General features: G+C 68.2%; 2 protein-coding genes across 3 annotated transcripts; one reads left to right on the top strand and one right to left on the bottom strand.

Annotated features, from left to right (window-relative positions):
• Positions 1-3: 3 nt before the first annotated feature.
• LOC125320908 (proline-rich protein 36-like) lies at positions 4-7,264 on the bottom strand (the record flags this gene model as incomplete). Its single annotated transcript, XM_048293324.1, has 12 exons — positions 7,135-7,264; positions 6,834-6,964; positions 4,889-4,972; positions 4,519-4,650; positions 4,039-4,213; positions 3,658-3,721; positions 3,491-3,572; positions 3,100-3,194; positions 2,540-2,820; positions 2,297-2,371; positions 2,101-2,201; positions 4-752 (listed from the first exon to the last, which is right to left on the bottom strand). Coding segments are annotated over exons 2-12 (1,872 nt in total), but the record flags the coding sequence as incomplete, so codon positions are not given.
• A 2,737-nt stretch (positions 7,265-10,001) lies between these two features.
• LOC125320909 (epithelial membrane protein 3-like) lies at positions 10,002-14,950 on the top strand. 2 transcript variants are annotated; one of them, XM_048293325.1, is made up of 5 exons: positions 10,002-10,093; positions 11,072-11,153; positions 12,013-12,115; positions 14,125-14,265; positions 14,369-14,950. In XM_048293325.1, the coding sequence occupies exons 2-5, from the start codon at positions 11,076-11,078 to the stop codon at positions 14,584-14,586; spliced, it is 540 nt and encodes a 179-aa protein (XP_048149282.1). In that variant the 5' UTR covers positions 10,002-10,093; positions 11,072-11,075; the 3' UTR covers positions 14,587-14,950. The 2 variants fall into 2 exon arrangements, with proteins under 2 accessions (XP_048149282.1, XP_048149283.1); XM_048293326.1 differs by having other exon boundaries at positions 11,069-11,153.
• The last annotated feature ends 2,720 nt before the right edge of the window (positions 14,951-17,670 follow it).

The following is a 17,670-nucleotide window of genomic DNA, read 5'->3' as shown; positions in this document are numbered from 1 at the left end:
GTTCTCCGTGACTGGCCCCCCCATGTCGTCCGAGAAGCTGTACAGCGCCCACAGCACCGTGGCCGCCCCGTAGGCCACGACCCCCAGCCCCGCGTAGACCCCCAGCCCCCAGCGCAGCCCCTCGGGGTCCCGCATCCACCCGCACCAGCCCCAGCCCAGCAGGCACCCCCCGACCAGCAGCACCCCCAGCACGAAGGACACACAGTAGATGCCCAGACACCAGCGCAAGGCCGCGGGGCCCGAGGCCGCGCCCAGCTCGGCCGACAGCCCGAGGAGGAGGAGGGCGAGGAAGGCTTCGGCCACCTTGAGCAGCCCCGAGGGGGTGGCCAGGTACGGGGCGGCCTCGCCGGGTCGCGCCCGGTCGCGGGTCACCTCGGCGGCGTAGGCCAGCGTGGCGATGGCCGAGGCGGCCGTGGCAGCGGCGCGGAGGGCGCGGGGGCGGCCCTGGCCGCCCTCGTGGCCCCGGAGGTGGCCCAGCGGCCACAGGACGGTGGCGGTGGCGCAAGCCATGGCGGCGGCGGTGGCCAGGGCCAGCGGAAGGTCGCGGCGGGGTGGCGGACGGCGGAAGGCGTCGTTGAGGAGGAGGAGGAGGGTGAAGACGAAGGACAAGGCCCAGGCGGACAAGCAGCCGTCGCCCTCGCCCGGGTTCCAATAGCCAGGGGCTGCTGCCAGCGCCAGGGCCAGGAGGGCACTGAGGGCCTGGACGCAGCGGAGAGGGGACGGGGGGCGGCACGGAGGGGGCATCCTGGGGGCTGCGGAGAGATGGGGGGGTCAGGGGTGTTGGGAGGTGTGGGGGGCTGGGGGATCTGGAGGTATTGAGGAGTATTGGGGTGCTGGGGGTACGAGGGGATATTGGGGGTTATTGGGGCTGGGGGTACGAGGGGATATTGGGGGTTATTGGGGATGGGGGTATCAGGGATATTGGGGGGTTTTTGGGGCTGGGGGGTGTCAGGGGTAACGGGGGTATTGAGGGGCTGGGGGTACGAGGGATACTGGGGGTTATTGGGGCTGGGGGTATCAGGGATATTGGGGGTTATTGGGGCTGGGTGGGTACCAGGGGATATTGGGGGTTTTTGGGGGCTGGGGGGTACCAGGGATACTGAGGGTTATTGGGGCTGGGGGGTGTCAGGGTAACGGGGGTATTGAGGGGCTGGGGGTACCAGGGATATTGGGGGTTTTTGGGGCTGGGGGGGTGTCAGGGTAACGGGGGTATTGAGGGGCTGGGGATACCAGGGGATACTGGGGGTTATTGGGGCTGGGGGTACCAGGGATATTGGGGGTTATTGGGGCTGGGGGGTGTCAGGGTAACGGGGATATTGAGGGGGCTGGGGGCCCGCACATGGCAGAGAGGGAAGAGGGGCATCCCAGGGGCTGTGCAGAGATGAGGGGCTCCGCGGGGTTATTGGGGTTACTGGGGTTACTGGGGGGGTATCAGGGGGCTGGGGGGAGGGGGGGGGGATTGGGGTGCTGAGCAGCATTGGGGCATCAGGGAGCCGTGGGGCTCTTGAGGTGCTGGGGGATATTGGGGAGATGGGGGTTTCTGGAGGGATCTGGGGGGGATTTGGGGGGATCTGGCGGTACTGGGGGGGCTGAGGCCCTGGGTGCAGCACAGGGGGGGGGATGAGGGGGCCAGCACGGAGCGGGTTATCCCGGGATATTGGGGGGCAAGAGAACGGTATTGGGAGGCTGGGAAGGATCGGGGAGCATCAGCAGGATTTGGGCTGAGAGCTGTGGGGGGCTGGAAGGAGTGAGGGCAGCCGGGGGCTCTGGGGGATTCCCGGCGTTCGGGAGATCCCAGGAATCCTGGGGCTCACGCCGGGGGTCGGGGGGGGGGTCCCGTGCCCGCGGGGGGCGGGGGGGCGGTCACGGCTGTGCCCAAATAAGGCCCGGGAGAATCTCCTTCCTTCCCCCCCCCCCCTCCCCGTCTCATCCTGGGGTCGCCCCGCCCCAGCCGGGCGCTGGCTGCATCCTGTGGGTGACTGGGGGGGGGGTCCCAAGCGTCCGGGGGAGACCCCGGGGAGGGGGCTGGGCTGGGGCAGTCCCCCCCACTGTGCCACCTCCCCTGCCCCCCAAGACCCCCGGGTGGGTCTCGGCACTCACCCGAGTGGGCTCGGGTGTTTGCGAACGAGCTTGGGGGGGTTCGGTTCGGGTCCTTACGGACGGGGCGGTTCCGGTTCGGGTCGCTCCGGGCGGGTTCGGTCCTTATGGACGGGGCGGTTCCGGTTCGGGTCGCTCCGGGTCCTTACGGACGGGGCGGTCCCGGTTCGGGGTCGCTCCGGGCGGTTTCGGTCCTTACGGACGGGGCGGTCCCGGTTCGGGTCGCTCCGGGTCCTTACGGACGGGGCGGTTCCGGTTCGGGTCGCTCCGGGTCCTTACGGACGGGACGGTCCCGTTCGGGTTTGTCGGGAGCGGTTGGGCTCCTCGCGGTTCGGGTCACCTCGGGCGGGTTCGGGTCTCTCCGGCCAGGTTCGGATCCCTTCGCACGGAACGGTCCCGTTTCGGGTGCTTCGGGTCTCTCCGGAGAGGTTCGGCTCCTCACGGTTCGGGTCTCTCCGGAGCTAGGTCCCGGTTCGGGCTCCCCTCAGACACGTTCGGATCCCACCGGGCGCGTTCGGGTCTCCCCGGCACCGGCAGGTTCGTGTGTTTCCGCTCAGGTTCGGGTCTCTCCGCCGAGCCGGTCCCAGTCGTGTCGCCCCGGGCGGTGCCCACCGGGGCGTGGCCGGGAGGCTGTGACGTCAGGGGGGTCCCGGGCAGTGACGTCAGGGGGTCCCGGGCAGTGACATCAGGGCACCGCCACGACCGGGGGGGCTCGGGGGGTCCCTGGGGTGTGCCCGGAGCGGGGGGGAGGGGGGGCACTCACGTGTGTCCCCAGCCCGCGGGTGGGGTGACACGGGGGACAAAGGGCGGCGCCCCCACCCCCTCCCCCCCACTTCCCCCCTCCCTCCGAGGCGCGTTTTGGGTCGTTTTGGGCTGTTTTGGGAAGTTTGGCCGTTGCCGGAGGCAACGAGTGGTCAACACAGCACCTCTGCACCGCCTGACCTTTTGGCAAAGTACTGTGGGACTCTGCTGTCCACAAAGCTGAGGTTCAGCCCCCTATACCTTGCTAGTGTGGAGCATTCCCATGACGTGTCCCGGCCCGGGGCCCCCCCCAAATCCAGCCGGGGGGTGGGGAGGGGTCCCTCGCGGCTCAGCACCTGTGGGAGGAGAGGAATAAGGGGGGGGGACCCAGGTGTCCAGGACCCCCACCCATTGCTCTGGGATCCCCAGCCGTGGTCCAGGACCACCCACCCATGGGACTGGGAGCTCCATCCATGGCTCCAGGACCCCCACCCATTGCTCCGGGACCCCCCACCCATTGCTCTGGGATCCCCAGCCATGGTCCCAGGACCACCCACCCATGGACCGGGAGCTCCATCCATGCCTCCGGGACCCCCACCCTTGGGTCTGGGACCCCCACCCACGTGCCAGGACCGCACCCCTGTGCCCCCACCTCTCGCAGGACCCTCTCCCGCAGCTCGCCGGGGCTCAGGGGTCTCTCCTCCTCCTCCTCCTCCCCGGCCGCGGGGTCCTCCCTGAGGGGATGCGGGGGACACCCATAGGTGCTGTGACAAGGGGGGAACCCCCCCCTCACTGCCAGGGGGGTCCCGGGGGGCTCACCTGGGGCTGGGGGGTCGCGGGAGGGGGGGGGTCGACCCCACATGGCCTCGTTCCCTGCCAGGACCTGGAGGCAGAGTGGAACAGTGGGGGGGGCGGGGGAGCCCCAAACCTCCCAAAAACCCCCCAGTTCCACCCCAAAACCCCCCCCAGTCACACCCCCCAAGCCTCCAGTTCCCTCCCCTCCCCCAACACCCCAGTTCCCCCCACAGAGGCACCAATTTCTCCCCCCAGGACCCCCCAATTTTCCCCCAATGAACCCCCAAATTCCCCTCCCCCAAAACCGCTCCCCCCAGAACCTCCCTGACCTCACCTCCCCGAGCCCCCCAGTTGCCCCCAGTTGCTCCCAGTTGCTCCAGTGCCCCCCCAGCCCCTCGCCAGTACCTGGGGGTCCCCCCCCGCAGCAGCAGTCGGGTCACCCCAACTTCCAGGCGCCAGAGCTGCTCCCACAGGGGGTCGGAATTCCCGGGGGGGTCCCAAGGGGGGTCCCAAGGGGGGTCCTGGGTGGGGTCGGGGTCCCCCTGCCCCTCCTCCAGCTGGGCCAGCAGCGCCGCCAGCCCTGGGTGGGTGGGGGAACACCCCCAAAATCAGGGGGTCCCCCCAAACCTGGGGGTCCCCCCGGACTCTTGCCCCCCCCCCAAGCCCCCCAGTTACACCCCAAAAACCCAAATCACCCCCCCGAACCCCAAATAAACCCCCCAAACACCCCTGCGAGACTCCAAATCGGTCCCCCAGACCCCAAATCGGCCCCCCCAGACCCAAATTAACCCCTTCAACACCCTCCAATCACCCTCTCCAAACCTCTGTGTCCCCTCCAAACCCCCGGGACCGCCCCCCTCCCCAAATTTGGGGTCCCCCCAATACCTGCCCGCAGCTCCTCCAGCTGCTCCCTCCCCTGCCGCTCCTGCTCCCGCAGCTCCTGGATCTCAATTTCGGGGTCCCCGGGGGTCCCCCCGGCTCCTCGGGGGTCTCTGCCGCTGCCACCGCTGCCCGAAGCTGGGGAGGGGGTTGGGGGGGGAATTTTTGGGTTTTTTTTGGGGGGGCTGGAGGGGTTTTGGGGAGCTCTAAGGGGGATTTGGGTACCTCAGAAGAGGAACTGGGGAGATTGGAAGGTCTGGGGGGGTTATTGGTGGTTTGGGGGGGGGAAATTAGGGGGATATTTGGGTTCCAGGGGGAGTTTGGGGTGCTCTGGGGGGTTTTGGGGTGTTAGGAGGGGTTTTTTGGGGGGTCCCACCTGCTCCACGTGCTGCTGCAGCTCCTGAAGCTCCCCGGTGCTGCTCCGTCAGCAGCAAGAACTGGGAAAAGGTCTGTGCCCCCCCTGTACCCCAAAAATCAAACTCAGGACCCCCCCCCGAACCCTAAAATCCACCCTGAGAACACCCTGCACCCCAAAAACCAACATGGGACCCCCTCTGAGACCCCCCCTGCACCCCAAACCCACCCTAGGACCGCCCCAAACAGCGCTGGGACCCCCCCTCAAAGCCACCCCAGGACCCCCCAAAACCCCTCTGGTCCCTCCCCCCCCTCCCCAGAACTCCCAAAACCACCCTGGGACCCCCCCAACCCCCTTGGGACCCCCTCCAAACTGCCTTGGGACCCCCCCAGCACCCCCAAACCTGTCCTAAGCCCCTCCAAACCCATCGGAGCCCCCCAAACCCCCCCGTCCCTCCTCACCCTCCATCCAGGCCTCCTCCTCCTCCTCCTCCTCCTCCTCCTCCCCGGGGGGCTCCAGCCCCTCCCCCAGCCCCTCAGGGGGGTCCCCGGGGGCTTCTGGGGGGGCTCGGTGCATCGGGCGGGGGCCGTGCTGGGGGGACACCCATGAGCCAGCTTTGGGGGGGCACCCAGGGACCCCAAAACCCCCTTCAAGGGCACCCAGGGACCCCCCAAACCACCCCCCCCCAAGGGACCCAGGGTCTGGAGGGGACACCCAGGGACCCCCAAACCGCCCCCAAAGGTACCCAGGGACCCCCAAACCCCCCCCCCCAAGGGACCCAGGGGTCTGGAGGGGGACACCCAGGGACCCCCAACCCCCCCCAAGGGCACCCAGGGATCCCCAAAACTCCTCCCCCAAAGGGACCCAGGGGTCTGGAGGGGACACCCAGGGACCCCCAAACCCCTCCCAAGGGCACCCAGGGACCCCCAAACCCCCCCAAGGGCACCCAGGGGCCCCCCAAATCCCCCCCAAGGGACCCAGGGGTCTGGAGGGGGCACCCAGGGACCCCCAAAACTCCCCCTAAGGGCACCCAGGGGTCTGGAGGGGACACCCAGGGACCCCCAAACCCCCCCCAAGGGCACCCAGGGACCCCCAAAACTCCCCCTAAGGGCACCCAGGGGTCTGGAGGGGACACCCAGGGACCCCCAAGCCCCCCCAAGGGGACCCAGGGACCCCCAAACCCTCCAAAGGGCACCCAGGGACCCCCAAACCCCCCCCCCCAAAGGGACCCAGGGGTCTGGAGGGGACACCCAGGGACCCCCAAACGCCCAACCAAGGGACCCAGGGGTCTGGGGGGGGACACCCAGGGACCCCCAAAACCCCCCCAAGGGCACCCAGGGATCCCCAAAACTCCCCCCCAAAAGGGACCCAGGGGTCTGGAGGGGACACCCAGGGACCCCCGAACCCCTCCCAAGGGCACCCAGGGACCCCCAACCCCCCCCCCAAGGGACCCAGGGGTCTGGAGGGGGCACCCAGGGACCCCCGAACCGCCCCCAAAGGTACCCAGGGACCCCCAAACCCCCCCCAAGGGACCCAGGGGTCTGGAGGGGGCACCCAGGGACCCCCAACCCCCCCCCCCAAGGGCACCCAGGGACCCCCAAAGCTCCCCCTAAGGGCACCCAGGGGTCTGGAGGAGACACCCAGGGACCCCCCAAACGCCCAACCAAGGGACCCAGGGACCCCCAAAACTCCCCCTAAGGGCACCCAGGGGTCTGGGGGGACACCCAGGGACCCCCAAACGCCCAACCAAGGGACCCAGGGACCCCCAAAACTCCCCCCCAAAAGGGACCCAGGGGTCTGGAGGGGACACCCAGGGACCCCCAAACTTCCCCCCCAAGGGACCCAGGGACCCCCAAACCCCCCCCAAGGGACCCAGGGGTCTGGAGGGGACACCCAGGGACCCCCAACCCCCACCCAGGCACCCCAGGGGGTCTCGGATGCCCCCCAGGTGCCCCCCCAAGGGTACCCAGGCGCGGCCGGGGTCTCTCCTTGGCGGCCATGAAGCTCCGGAGGCGCCGCTCCCGCTCCCGGCGCCGGCGCCGCTCCCGCTCGGCCTCGTCCTGCGCCCACCGGGACCCCCGGGACCCCCGCGGTGCCCTGGGGGGGACACGGGGTGGGGGGCGTGGGTGAGGGGCACCCACGGATTTGGGGGGGGGGGGAACCAAAGGTTTTGGGGAGCTCAGGGGGTTTTGGGGGTGTTGAAGGGGGGGTCGGGGGGTATTGAGGGGTTTTTGGGGGGATTTGGGGGTTTTTGGGGGGGTCCCCACTGGTCACTCTGGGCCGTCGCCGCTCGCTCCAGCTCGGCCTCGATCTCCCGCTGGGTCTCCTCCAGCTCCTGCAGCCAATCAGAGCCCTCTGTCAGTCTGGGATCCACTCCCCAGCCAATCAGAGCCCTCCGTCACCTCTAGGATCCAGCCACCAGCCAATCAGAGCCCTCCGTCACCTCTGGGATCTACCCGCCAGCCAATCAGAGCCCTCCGTCACCTCTGGGATCCACCCCCCAGCCAATCAGAGCCACCCATCACCCAGGGATCCACCCCCCAACCAATCAGAGTCCTCCGTCACCCCGGAATCCCCCCCCAGGCCAATCAGTGCCCTCCATCACCTCTGGGATCCACTCCCCAGCCAATCAGAGCCCTCCATCGCCCCAGGATCCACCCCCCCAGCCAATCAGAGCCCTCCGTCACCCTGGGATCCACCTTCCAGCCAATCAGAGCCCTCCATCACCCCAGGATCCACCCCCCAGCCAATCAGAGCCCTCCATCACCCCAGGATCCACCCCCCAGCCAATCAGAGCCCTCCATCACCCTGGGATCCCCCTGTTGGCCCCCCAATCAGAGCCTCCCATCCTGATGATGTCACCAGGGGGAATCCCCCTCCCGGCCAATCAGATCACTCCCTCCCACCTGCTGGGCTCTGGGGGTCTCCCCTGGATTTGAGGGGGTCTCCCCTGGATTTTGGGGGGGTCTGTCCTGGATTTTGGGGGGGTCTGCTCTGGATTTGGGGGGGGTCTCCCCTGGGTTTTTGGGGGGGGTCTCCCCTGGGTTTTTGGGGGGGTCTCTCACCTGCAGCCGCCGCCTCAGGAGCCGCCGCAGCCGCTGCCGCTCCCCCCCGCAGCCCCTCCAGCTCCCGGCGCAGGCGGGGCAGGGCCCCCAGGGACCCCCCCAGCGCCGCCCCCGCCTGCGGGACCCCCCCCAAACGGGTCAGGGACCCCCAGGGACCCCCCCAAAATGGGGCACGGCCCCCAGGGACCCCCCCCCAAACGGGTCAGGGACCCCCAGGGACCCCCCCAGCGCCACCCCTGCCTGCGGGACCCCCCCCCAAACGGGTCAGGGACCCCCAGGGACCCCCCCAAAATGGGTCAGGGACCCCCAGGGACCCCCCCAGCGCCGCTCCCACCTGCAGGACCCCCCGAAAACCGGTCAGGGACCCCCCCAAAACGGGTCAGGGACCGCCAGGGACCCCCCCAAAATGGGGCAGGGCCCCCAGGGACCCCCCCCCAGCGCCGCTCCCACCTGCAGGACCCCCCCAAAACGGGTCAGGGACCGCCAGGGACCCCCCCAAAATGGGTTAGGGACCCCCCAGGGACCCCCCCAGTGCCACCCCCGCCTGCAGGACTCCCCCAGAATGGGTCAGGGACCCCCCCCAGCAGCGCCCCCGCCTGCAGGACCCCCCCCAAAAACGGGTCAGGGACCCCCCTCCAGTCAGGGCAATGCCAGCTGAGGGACCCCCGTGGGTCTGGCACCCCCTGGGACCCCCCAAAGGGACCCTCCCATGGGTCAGGGACCCCCCAAAGGGACCCCCACTCATGGCCCCCGACCCCCACCCCTGGACCCCCAGACAGAGACCCCTGCAGAGACCTCAGACCCCCACCCATGGTCCTGACATGGGTCTGGGACCCCCACCCATAGCCCTGAGACCCCACCCATGGGTCTGGGACCCCCACCCATGGGTCTGGGACCCCCAGCCATAGCCCTGAGACCCTCACCCATGGGTCTGGGACCCCCAGCCATAGCCCTGAGACCCTCACCCGTGGGGCTGGGACCCCCGCCCATGGGTCTGGGACCCTCACCCATGGGTCTGGACCCCCACCCATAGCCCTGAGACCCTCACCCATGGGTCTGGACCCCCACCCAGGTGTCTGGGACCCCCACCCACGGCCCCAGGACCCCCACCCACATCCCGGGGGGGGGGGCGTATCTCACCCGCTGCACTTGATCCTCCAGCACCTCCACCCTGCGCTGGGCCCTGTCCATCTGCGGGGGGGGGGACACTGGGACCCTCATCTATGGGTCCGGGACCCCCACCCAGCCACCCCAACCCCACCCATGGGTGCGGGACTGTCCCCATGCTGCCCCACTGTCCCCTCCTGGCAGCGCGGCTCCTCCCGGGGCTGGCACCGGTTTGTTGGTGGCAACAGAGGGGGGCAACCCACTCCCCTCCCCCTTCCCCTCCCCCCACCCCTCCCAGATGCCCCAAAGCCCCCCCGAATCCCCCCCCAAGGCCCCCCCAAATACCCCCAGCCCACCGAGTCCCTCTCCAAGGCTCCCCCTAGGCCCCCCCCATCCCCACACCCCCCCCAATTTCCCCCCCAGGACCCCCAAATTGCCCATCCCGGCCCCGACCGCGGTCACGTGACCGCCACCGCCGTTGCCATGGAGCGGTCGCCAAGGGGCGGGGCCTCGCCGAACCACGTGACGCTGGAAACCCGCGCAAAATCAATCACGTGACCCACTCCCCCATCTCCGCCCGGAATCAACCAATCAGAGCGCGGGTGGGGCGCGGGCTTGTAGCCAATCACAAGCAGGGCGCGGTCGCAGCCTCAACAACCAATCAGAGGCCGCGCTTTTACACACAAACCACGCCCCTTCACTTCCCGACCAATGAAAGCCCACGGTGGGCGCGGGGGAGGCGGGGCAATAAAGCAACGAGCCAATCAGAAGCCAGCAAAGTTTTCAACCAATCAGCCGCCACCCCAAAATCCACACCCAATAGGATGCGGGGTGTCGGGCTCTCAGCCAATCAGCAGCCAGGATTTGGGGGGGAGGGGGCCATTCAGCGCGTGGGCGGGGTGGGCGTGGTCAGGGGTGGGTGTGGCCGCTTTGTGGGCGTGGCCGGAGGGTGGGTGCGGTCATTTTGGGGCGTGGCCGGGACCGCGGAGGCCACGCCCACTCCCTAACGGAGCGAGCGGAGCTGCCGGACCCGCGAGAGACCCCCAAAAACAGGGTGGGGGGGTGGGGGGGGAACTGGGGGGGTCCTGGGGGGGCTCTGGGGGGTTCCGGGGAAACTGAGGGGGGCTCTGGGGGGATTCAGGGGGATCTGGGGGGGGCTCTGGGGGGTTTATGGGGGGTTCAGGGGGAACTGGGGGGTCCTGGGGGGCTCTGAGGGGGTTCGGGGGGAACTGGGGGGGGCTCTAGGGGGGTTCAGGAAGATCTGTGGGGGGCTCTGGGGGGTTTATGGGGGATTCAGGGGGAACTGGGGGGGGTTCAGGGGGATCTGGGGGGCTCTGGGGGAGTCCAGGGGGATCTGGGGGGTGCTCTGGGGGGGTTCAGGGGGATCTGGGGGGGTTTAGGGGGATCTATGGGGGGCTCAGAGGGCTCTGAGGGGGTTCAGGGGATCTGGGGGGGTCCTGGGGGGCTCTGAGGGGGTTCAGGGGGATCTGTGGGGGGGGTCCTGGAGGGCTCTGGGGGGGTTCAGGGGGATCTGTGGGGGGTTCAGGGGGATTTGTGGGGGTCTCGGGGGGCTCTGGGAGTGTTCAGGGGGACCTGAGGGGGCTCGGGGGGGGATCTGGGGGGGTTCAGGGGGATCTGTGGGGGTCTCAGGGGATTCTGGGGGGGTTCAGGGGGATCTGTGGGGGGCTCTGTGGGGGCTTTGGGGGGGATCTGTGGGGGGCTCTGGGGGGGATCTGTGGGGGGCTCTGGGGGTCTCTGGGGGTCTCAGGGGGATCTGTGGGGATCTGGGGGGGTCTCTGGGGGTGTTTGGGGGCTGCGGGGCCGTGGCGGCTGTGAGGGCTGGGGAGAGGCTCTGGGGGGTTTCTGGGGGGCTCTGGGGGGGTTCAGGGGGGTCTCTGGGGGTGTTTGGGGGCTGCGGGGCCATGGCGGCTGGGAGGGCTGGGAAGGGGCTCTGGGGGATTTCTGGGGGGCTCTGGGGGGGCTTGAAGGGGGCTCTGGGGTCCCGCTGAGCCCCCCCGAACCCCCCCAGCAGCACCATGAATTTCCTCCCGGCCGCCGTGGCCGCCCTGCACCTCCTGGTCCTGCTGCTCCTCTTCGTCGCCACCCTGGATAAGGTGGGACCCTCCCCCCCTTCCCCCCCCAGGACCCACGGCGGGACCCCCGCCCCAAACTGCGACCCACGGGAGGGACCTGGGTGTCAGGAGAGGGTCCCAGGGGGTGTTTTGGGGGGTCCCAGGGAGGGTTTGGGGGTCCCTGGGGTGTTAAGGGGGGGTCCCAGGGGTGTTTTGGGGGGGGGTCTCAGCATACTGGGGGTGTCCCAGGGGGTGTTTGGGGGTCCCAGGGAGTGTTCAGGGGGGGTCCCAGGGGTGTTTTGGGGGGCTCTCAGGATACTGGGGGTGTCCCGGGGGTGTTTGGGGGGGTCCCAGAGGGTGTTTGGGGGGGTCCCTGGGGTGTTAAGGGAGGGTCCTAGGGGGTGTTTGGGGGTCCCTGGGGTGTTCACGGGGGGGTCCCAGGGGTGTTTGGGGGGGTCTCAGCCTACTGAGAGTGTCTCGGGGGTGTTTGGGGAGTCCCTGGGGTGTTCAGGGGGTGTCCCGGGGGTGTTTGGGGGGTCCCAGAGGGTGTTCGGGGGGGTCCCAGAGGGTGTTAAGGGAGGGTCCTAGGGGGTGTTTTGGGAGGGTCTCAGGATACTGGGGGTGTCCCAGGGGGTGTTTGGGGGTCCCAGGGAGTGTTTGGGGGTCCCTGGGGTGTTAAGGGGGGGTCCCAGGGGTGTTTGGGAGGGTCTCAGGATACTGAGGGTGTCTCGGGGGTGTTTGGGGAGTCCCTGGGGTGTTCAGGGGGGGGTCCCAGGGGTATTTGGGGAGCTCTCAGCATACTGGGGGTGTCTCAGGGGCTGTTTTGGGGGTCCCGGGGGTGTTTTGGGGGTCTCGGGGATGTTCGGGGGGGGGGTCCCAGCCCCCTGCCGTGCCCCCCCAGGGCTGGTGGGTGCTGCCGGATGCGCAGGCGCTGAACCTCTGGTACGACTGTGCCCCCCAAAACCGCTCCCAGGGCTGGGAGTGCAGCAGCCTCGGGCTCAGCCGTGAGTGGGGGGCACTGGGGGGGTCCGGGGGAGGGGCGGGGGGCACTGGGGGAGGGTCTTGGGGGGGTGGGGGGCACGGGGGGTGGGGGCACAGGGGGCTTTTGGGGGGCTCACGCTGGGTTTTCCCCCAGGGAGGGGCTCTGGTGGGCGCGGGGGAAGTTCAGGGGGGGTTTGGGGGGGGTTCAAAGGGGTCGGGGGGGGGCTCGGGGGTTGCTGTGGTCAGTTTGGGGTTGCTGTGGTCAGTTTGGGGGCTGTGGTCAGTTTGGGGGGGGCTGTGGTCAGTTTTGGGAGTTGCTGTGGTCAGTTTGGGGTTGCTGTGGTCAGTTTTGGGGGCTGTGGTCAGTTTTGGGGGCTGTGGTCACTTTGGGGTTGCTGTGGTCAGTTTGGGGGGCTGTGGTCAGTCTGGCGTGGCTGTGGTCAGTTTTGGGGGTTGCTGTGGTCAGTTTTGGGGGCTGTGGTCAGTTTTGGGGTGGCTGTGGTCAGTTTGGGGTGGCTGTGGTCAGTTTTGGGGGTGGCTGTGGTCAGTTTTGGGGGTGGCTGTGGTCAGTCTGGCGTGGCCGTGGTCAGTTTGGGGGGGGCTGTGGTCAGTTTTGGGGTGGCTGTGGTCAGTTTGGGGTGGCTGTGGTCAGTTTCGGGGAGGGCTGTGGTCAGTTTGGGGGGGGCTGTGGTCAGTTTTGGGGGTTGCTGTGGTCAGTTTGGGGGGGCTGTGGTCAGTTTTGGGGGCTGTGGTCAGTTTTGGGGCTGTGCTCAGTTTTGGGGGTTGCTGTGGTCAGTTTTGGGGGTGGCCGTGGTCAGTTTTGGGGTGGCTGTGGTCAGTTTGGGGTTGCTGTGGTCAGTTTTGGGGGTGGCCGTGGTCAGTCTGGCGTGGCCGTGGTCAGTCTGGCGTGGCTGTGATCAGTTTTGGGGACTGTGGTCAGTTTGGGGGTTGCCGTGGTCAGTCTGGCGTTGCCGTGGTCAGTCTGGCGTGGCCGTGGTCAGTCTGGGGGTTGCTGTGGTCAGTTTTGGGGGTGGCCGTGGTCAGTTTTGGGGTGGCTGTGGTCAGTCTGGGGGTTGCTGTGGTCAGTTTTGGGGGTGGCCATGGTCAGTCTGGCGTGGCCGTGGTCAGTCTGGCGTGGCTGTGGTCAGTCTGGGGGTTGCTGTGGTCAGTTTTGGGGGTGGCCATGGTCAGTCTGGCGTGGCCGTGGTCAGTCTGGCATGGCCGTGGTCAGTCTGGCGTGGCTGTGATCAGTTTTGGGGACTGTGGTCAGTTTGGGGGTTGCCGTGGTCAGTCTGGCGTGGCCGTGGTCAGTCTGGCGTGGCCGTGGTCAGTTTTGGGGGTTGCTGTGGTCAGTTTTGGGGGTGGCCATGGTCAGTCTGGCGTGGCCGTGATCAGTTTTGGGGACTGTGGTCAGTTTGGGGGTTGCCGTGGTCAGTCTGGCGTGGCCGTGGTCAGTTTTGGGGGTTGCTGTGGTCAGTTTTGGGGGTGGCCGTGGTCAGTTTTGGGGGTGGCCGTGGTCAGTCTGGCGTGGCCGTGGTCAGTCTGGCATGGCCGTGGTCAGTCTGGCGTGGCTGTGATCAGTTTTGGGGACTGTGGTCAGTCTGGCGTTGCCGTGGTCAGTCTGGCGTTGCCGTGGTCAGTTTTGGGGGTTGCTGTGGTCAGTTTTGGGGGTGGCCGTGGTCAGTTTTGGGGGTGGCCATGGTCAGTCTGGCGTGGCCATGGTCAGTCTGGCGTTGCCGTGGTCAGTTTGGGGGTTGCCGTGGTCAGTTTTGGGGGTGGCCGTGGTCAGTCTGGCGTGGCCGTGGTCAGTCTGGCGTGGCTGTGGTCAGTCTGGGGGTTGCTGTGGTCAGTTTTGGGGGTGGCCGTGGTCAGTCTGGCGTGGCCGTGGTCAGTCTGGCGTGGCTGTGGTCAGTCTGGGGGTTGCTGTGGTCAGTTTTGGGGGTGGCCGTGGTCAGTCTGGCGTGGCCGTGGTCAGTCTGGCATGGCCGTGGTCACTTTCGGGGGGCTCACAGAGGCTCTCCCCCGTCCCCAGCGGTGCTGCGGGGGGTGCAGGGGCTGACGGTGGCCGCCCTGCTGCTCTCGGCCCTCGGCCTCCTCCTCTTCCTCTGGCAGCTGCTGGGGGGGCCCCGCGGCCGCCTCTTCCTGCCCTCGGCCGCTGCCCAGCTGCTGGCAGGTCAGTGACCCCAAAACCCCCTGGGACCCCCCCCCGGCTCCCCTGGGTGCCCCCCTGGGTGTCCCCCCCGGCTGTGCCCTGAGTGCCCCCCGTGTCCCCGCAGGGCTGGCGGCGCTGCTGGCGGCCGGGCTCTTTGCGGCCGGAGGTGGCCGGGCCGGCGGTGGCCGCCCTGGGCACTGCCCGGTGCTGGCCGGGCTGGGGGGGGCCCTGGCGCTGGCCAGCGGGGGGGGGGTACCTGCGCCTGCGGACACGGGAGTGAGCCGGACGCACCGGCCACTGGCCACGCCCGGCCTGGCCACGAGCTCCCAGCCCAACCGATGACGTCATCGATGGCCCCGTGACGTCATCGATGTGGGCGGTGACGTCACTGATGCGGCCGGTGACGTCATTGCCGGCGTGAGCGTGGCCAGTGACGTCGTCGCCGTGGCCGATGACATCATCAACAGCATCAGCGTGAGCCGTGACGTCAGCAGCAAGATGGGCGTGGCCAGTGATGTCAATGCCAGCGTGGCCAATGGCCTCCCTGACGTAGCCAATGACGTCATCAGTGGGATGGGTGTGTCCGGTGACATCACCAGCAAGGCGTGCCTGCCAAATGACCTCACCGAGGTGGCCGATGACGTCACTGGCAGGATGGGCATGTCCAATGACGTCACCGCGGGTGCCAACATGACCAATGACGTCACCGTTGTCAATGACATCATTGCCGGGGGGGGGGGGGGTCTCTGGGGGGGTCAGGGGTCCCCCCAGGGCGCTGTGGGTGGTGGGGGGGGCAGGGGTCACCGTGGGTCTCTATAGGGCACTGTGGGTCTCTATAGGGTAGTGTGGGGTCTCTATAGGGCGCTGTGGGGTCTCTATAGGGCGCTGTGGGGTCTCTGTAGGGCGCTGTGGGTCTCTATAGGGCACTGTGGGGTCTCTATAGGGTGCTATAGGGTCTCTGTAGGGCACTGTGGGTCTCTATAGGGCACGCTGGGGTCTCTATAGGGAGCTATAGGGTCTCTGTAGGGCACTGTGGGTCTCTATAGGGTAGTGTGGGGTCTCTGTAGGGCGCTGTGGGGTCTCTATAGGGCACTGTAGGGTCTCTATAGGGCACTGTGGGGTCTCTATAGGGCGCTGTGGGGTCTCTATAGGGCACTGTGGGTCTCTATAGGGCACTGTGGGGTCTCTATAGGGCACTGTGGGTCTCTATAGGGTAGTGTGGGGTCTCTGTAGGGCACTCTGGGGTCTCTATAGGGCGCTGTGGGGTCTCTGTAGGGCGCTGTGGGTCTCTATAGGGCACTGTGGGGGTCTCTATAGGGTGCTATAGGGTCTCTATAGGGTGCTGTGGGGTCTCTATAGGGCACTGTGGGGTCTCTATAGGGTGCTATAGGGTCTCTATAGGGCGCTGTGGGGTCTCTGTAGGGCACTGTGGGGTCTCTATAGGGCGCTGTGGGTCTCTATAGGGCGCTGTGGGGTCTCTATAGGGTACTCTGGGGTCTCTATAGGGTGCTATAGGGTCTCTGTAGGGCACTGTGGGTCTCTATAGGGCACGCTGGGGTCTCTATAGGGAGCTATAGGGTCTCTATAGGGAGCTATAGGGTCTCTATAGGGTACTGTGGGGTCTCTGTAGGGCACTGTGGGGTCTCTATAGGGCGCTATAGGGTCTCTATAGGGCACGCTGGGGTCTCTGTAGGGCACTCTGGGGTCTCTGTAGGGCACTGTGGGGTCTCTATAGGGCGCTATAGGGTCTCTATAGGGCACGCTGGGGTCTCTGTAGGGCACTGTGGGGTCTCTATAGGGCGCTGTGGGGCTCTATGGGGCGCTATGGGGCTCTATGGGGCGCTATGGGGCACTATAGGCCGCTATAGGCCGCTATGGGGCACTCGGTGGCCACGCCCCTCCATCGAGGCCACGCCCCCTTCTCTCTCAGGCCACGCCCCCTTCCCTCTCAGGCCACGCCCCCTTCCCTCTCAGGCCACGCCCCCCCGCTGGCGCCGCGCTGGGGAGGGGGCGGGGCCTCGCTGAGGGCGCGGCCAATCAGACGCGGGCGCGCGGCAGCGGCGGGAGCCGTGGTGGGGAGCGCGGGCGCCCCCTGGCGGCCGCGCAGGAACGCGAAAAGGGCGGGAAAGCGCTGAGGGAAGCGAGGGATGGGGGGGGAGGGGGGAGAGACCTCTCAGGACCCCCAAATTCCCCTGGGACACCCCAAACTCCTCCAAACCCTCCCTCGGGAGTCCCAGACACCCTCGGGAACCCCCAAGTCCCCTCGGGACTCCCCAGATTCCCCCAGGATGCCCCAAATTCCTCCCTGGGCCCGCAGGCCCCCTTTGGACTCTCATTGCTCCTTCGGGACCCTCCTCAGGTCCTGAATGTGGGGGTCTCTAGTGGTGGGTGAGCCCCCGGCTCTGGGGTCTGGCCATGGGGGGCTCCATTCACCCCCCTCCCCTCACGCTGAGGGTCCCAACATGGCGGAGGCTCAGCCCTCAGCCCTGGGGTCCCATCATGGTGGGGGTTCCCCATCCCCTCTCCCCCTTCCCCTCACCCTGGGGTCCCCCATCATGGCAGGGGGTTCTCCCCTCACCTTCCTCCCCTCACGTCCCCCTCAGCCTTGGGTGTCCTGTCATGGTGAGGGGCTGCTCTCACCTCATTCTGTGGGTGCCATCATGGCGGGGTTTCCCCTTTCCCCTCATCCCCTCATCCCCTCATCCCCTCATCCCCTCACCCCACCCTGGGGGTCCCTCACGCCTTTCCCCTCATCTGGGGGGTCTCCCGTTCTGCTCGGCTCCTGTCCCTCCCGCCACTGTCGCGCTCGCCCAAGCATGGCCCTGGACTGGAAGCAGCTGCTGGACAGGTGATTAACGGGGTTCATTAGTGCGTGGCTGTGTGGGCAGTGGTGTGTAGCCTGGCCCTGTCCCCCCAGGTGTCCCTGTCACCACCTGTCCCTCTGCCACTGCCTCTCCCTGCCCCTGGGGGTGTTTGTGGGGACTCTGGGGGGTACCTGGGTGGGGCTTAGGGAGGCTGAGGGGTTTTGGGGGTGCTCACAGGGGGCTTTTGAGGGTCTCCTGGGAGCTGTTAAAGGCTCTGGGGGGGGCCTGGGAGCTCCCGGTCTCTGTCACGATCTGGCGACAGGCTCTGAACCACAATGACCTCCGGGAAAAGAAGGGGGGGGGGGGGAATCGGTACCGGGCGGTGCCTGGGACCGGTACCGAAAGGGGCGTGGTCGGTACCGAAAGGGGCGTGGTCGGTACCGAAAGGGGCGTGGTCGGTACCGGAGGGGGCGTGTCCAGCCGCAGGGGGCGGGGCCGGGCCGGTGTGTCCCGGTGACCGGCGGCGGCAGCGGCGGGGATGCGGCGGGGAGTGTGAGAGGTGAGCGCCGGCCGGAGACCCCTCCTCACCGACCCCTCCCCTACAGACCCACCCCCGGGACCC

Source organism: Corvus hawaiiensis, unplaced genomic scaffold, assembly GCF_020740725.1.
Source record: "Corvus hawaiiensis isolate bCorHaw1 unplaced genomic scaffold, bCorHaw1.pri.cur scaffold_285_ctg1, whole genome shotgun sequence".
Lineage (NCBI taxonomy): Eukaryota > Metazoa > Chordata > Aves > Passeriformes > Corvidae > Corvus > Corvus hawaiiensis.
This window is presented reverse-complemented; position numbering and strand designations above follow the sequence as displayed.

What these genes read in the sequence shown, in the direction of transcription:
- LOC125320909 (XM_048293325.1), top strand. Translation starts at nt 11,076, where the DNA reads ATGAATTTCCTCCCGGCCGCCGTGGCCGCCCTGCACCTCCTGGTCCTG. An exon ending in TCGTCGCCACCCTGGATAAG is followed by an intron (nt 11,154 to 12,012) that starts GTGGGACCCTCC and finishes GTGCCCCCCCAG; the next exon opens with GGCTGGTGGGTGCTGCCGGA. An exon ending in CAGCAGCCTCGGGCTCAGCC is followed by an intron (nt 12,116 to 14,124) that starts GTGAGTGGGGGG and finishes CCCCGTCCCCAG; the next exon opens with CGGTGCTGCGGGGGGTGCAG.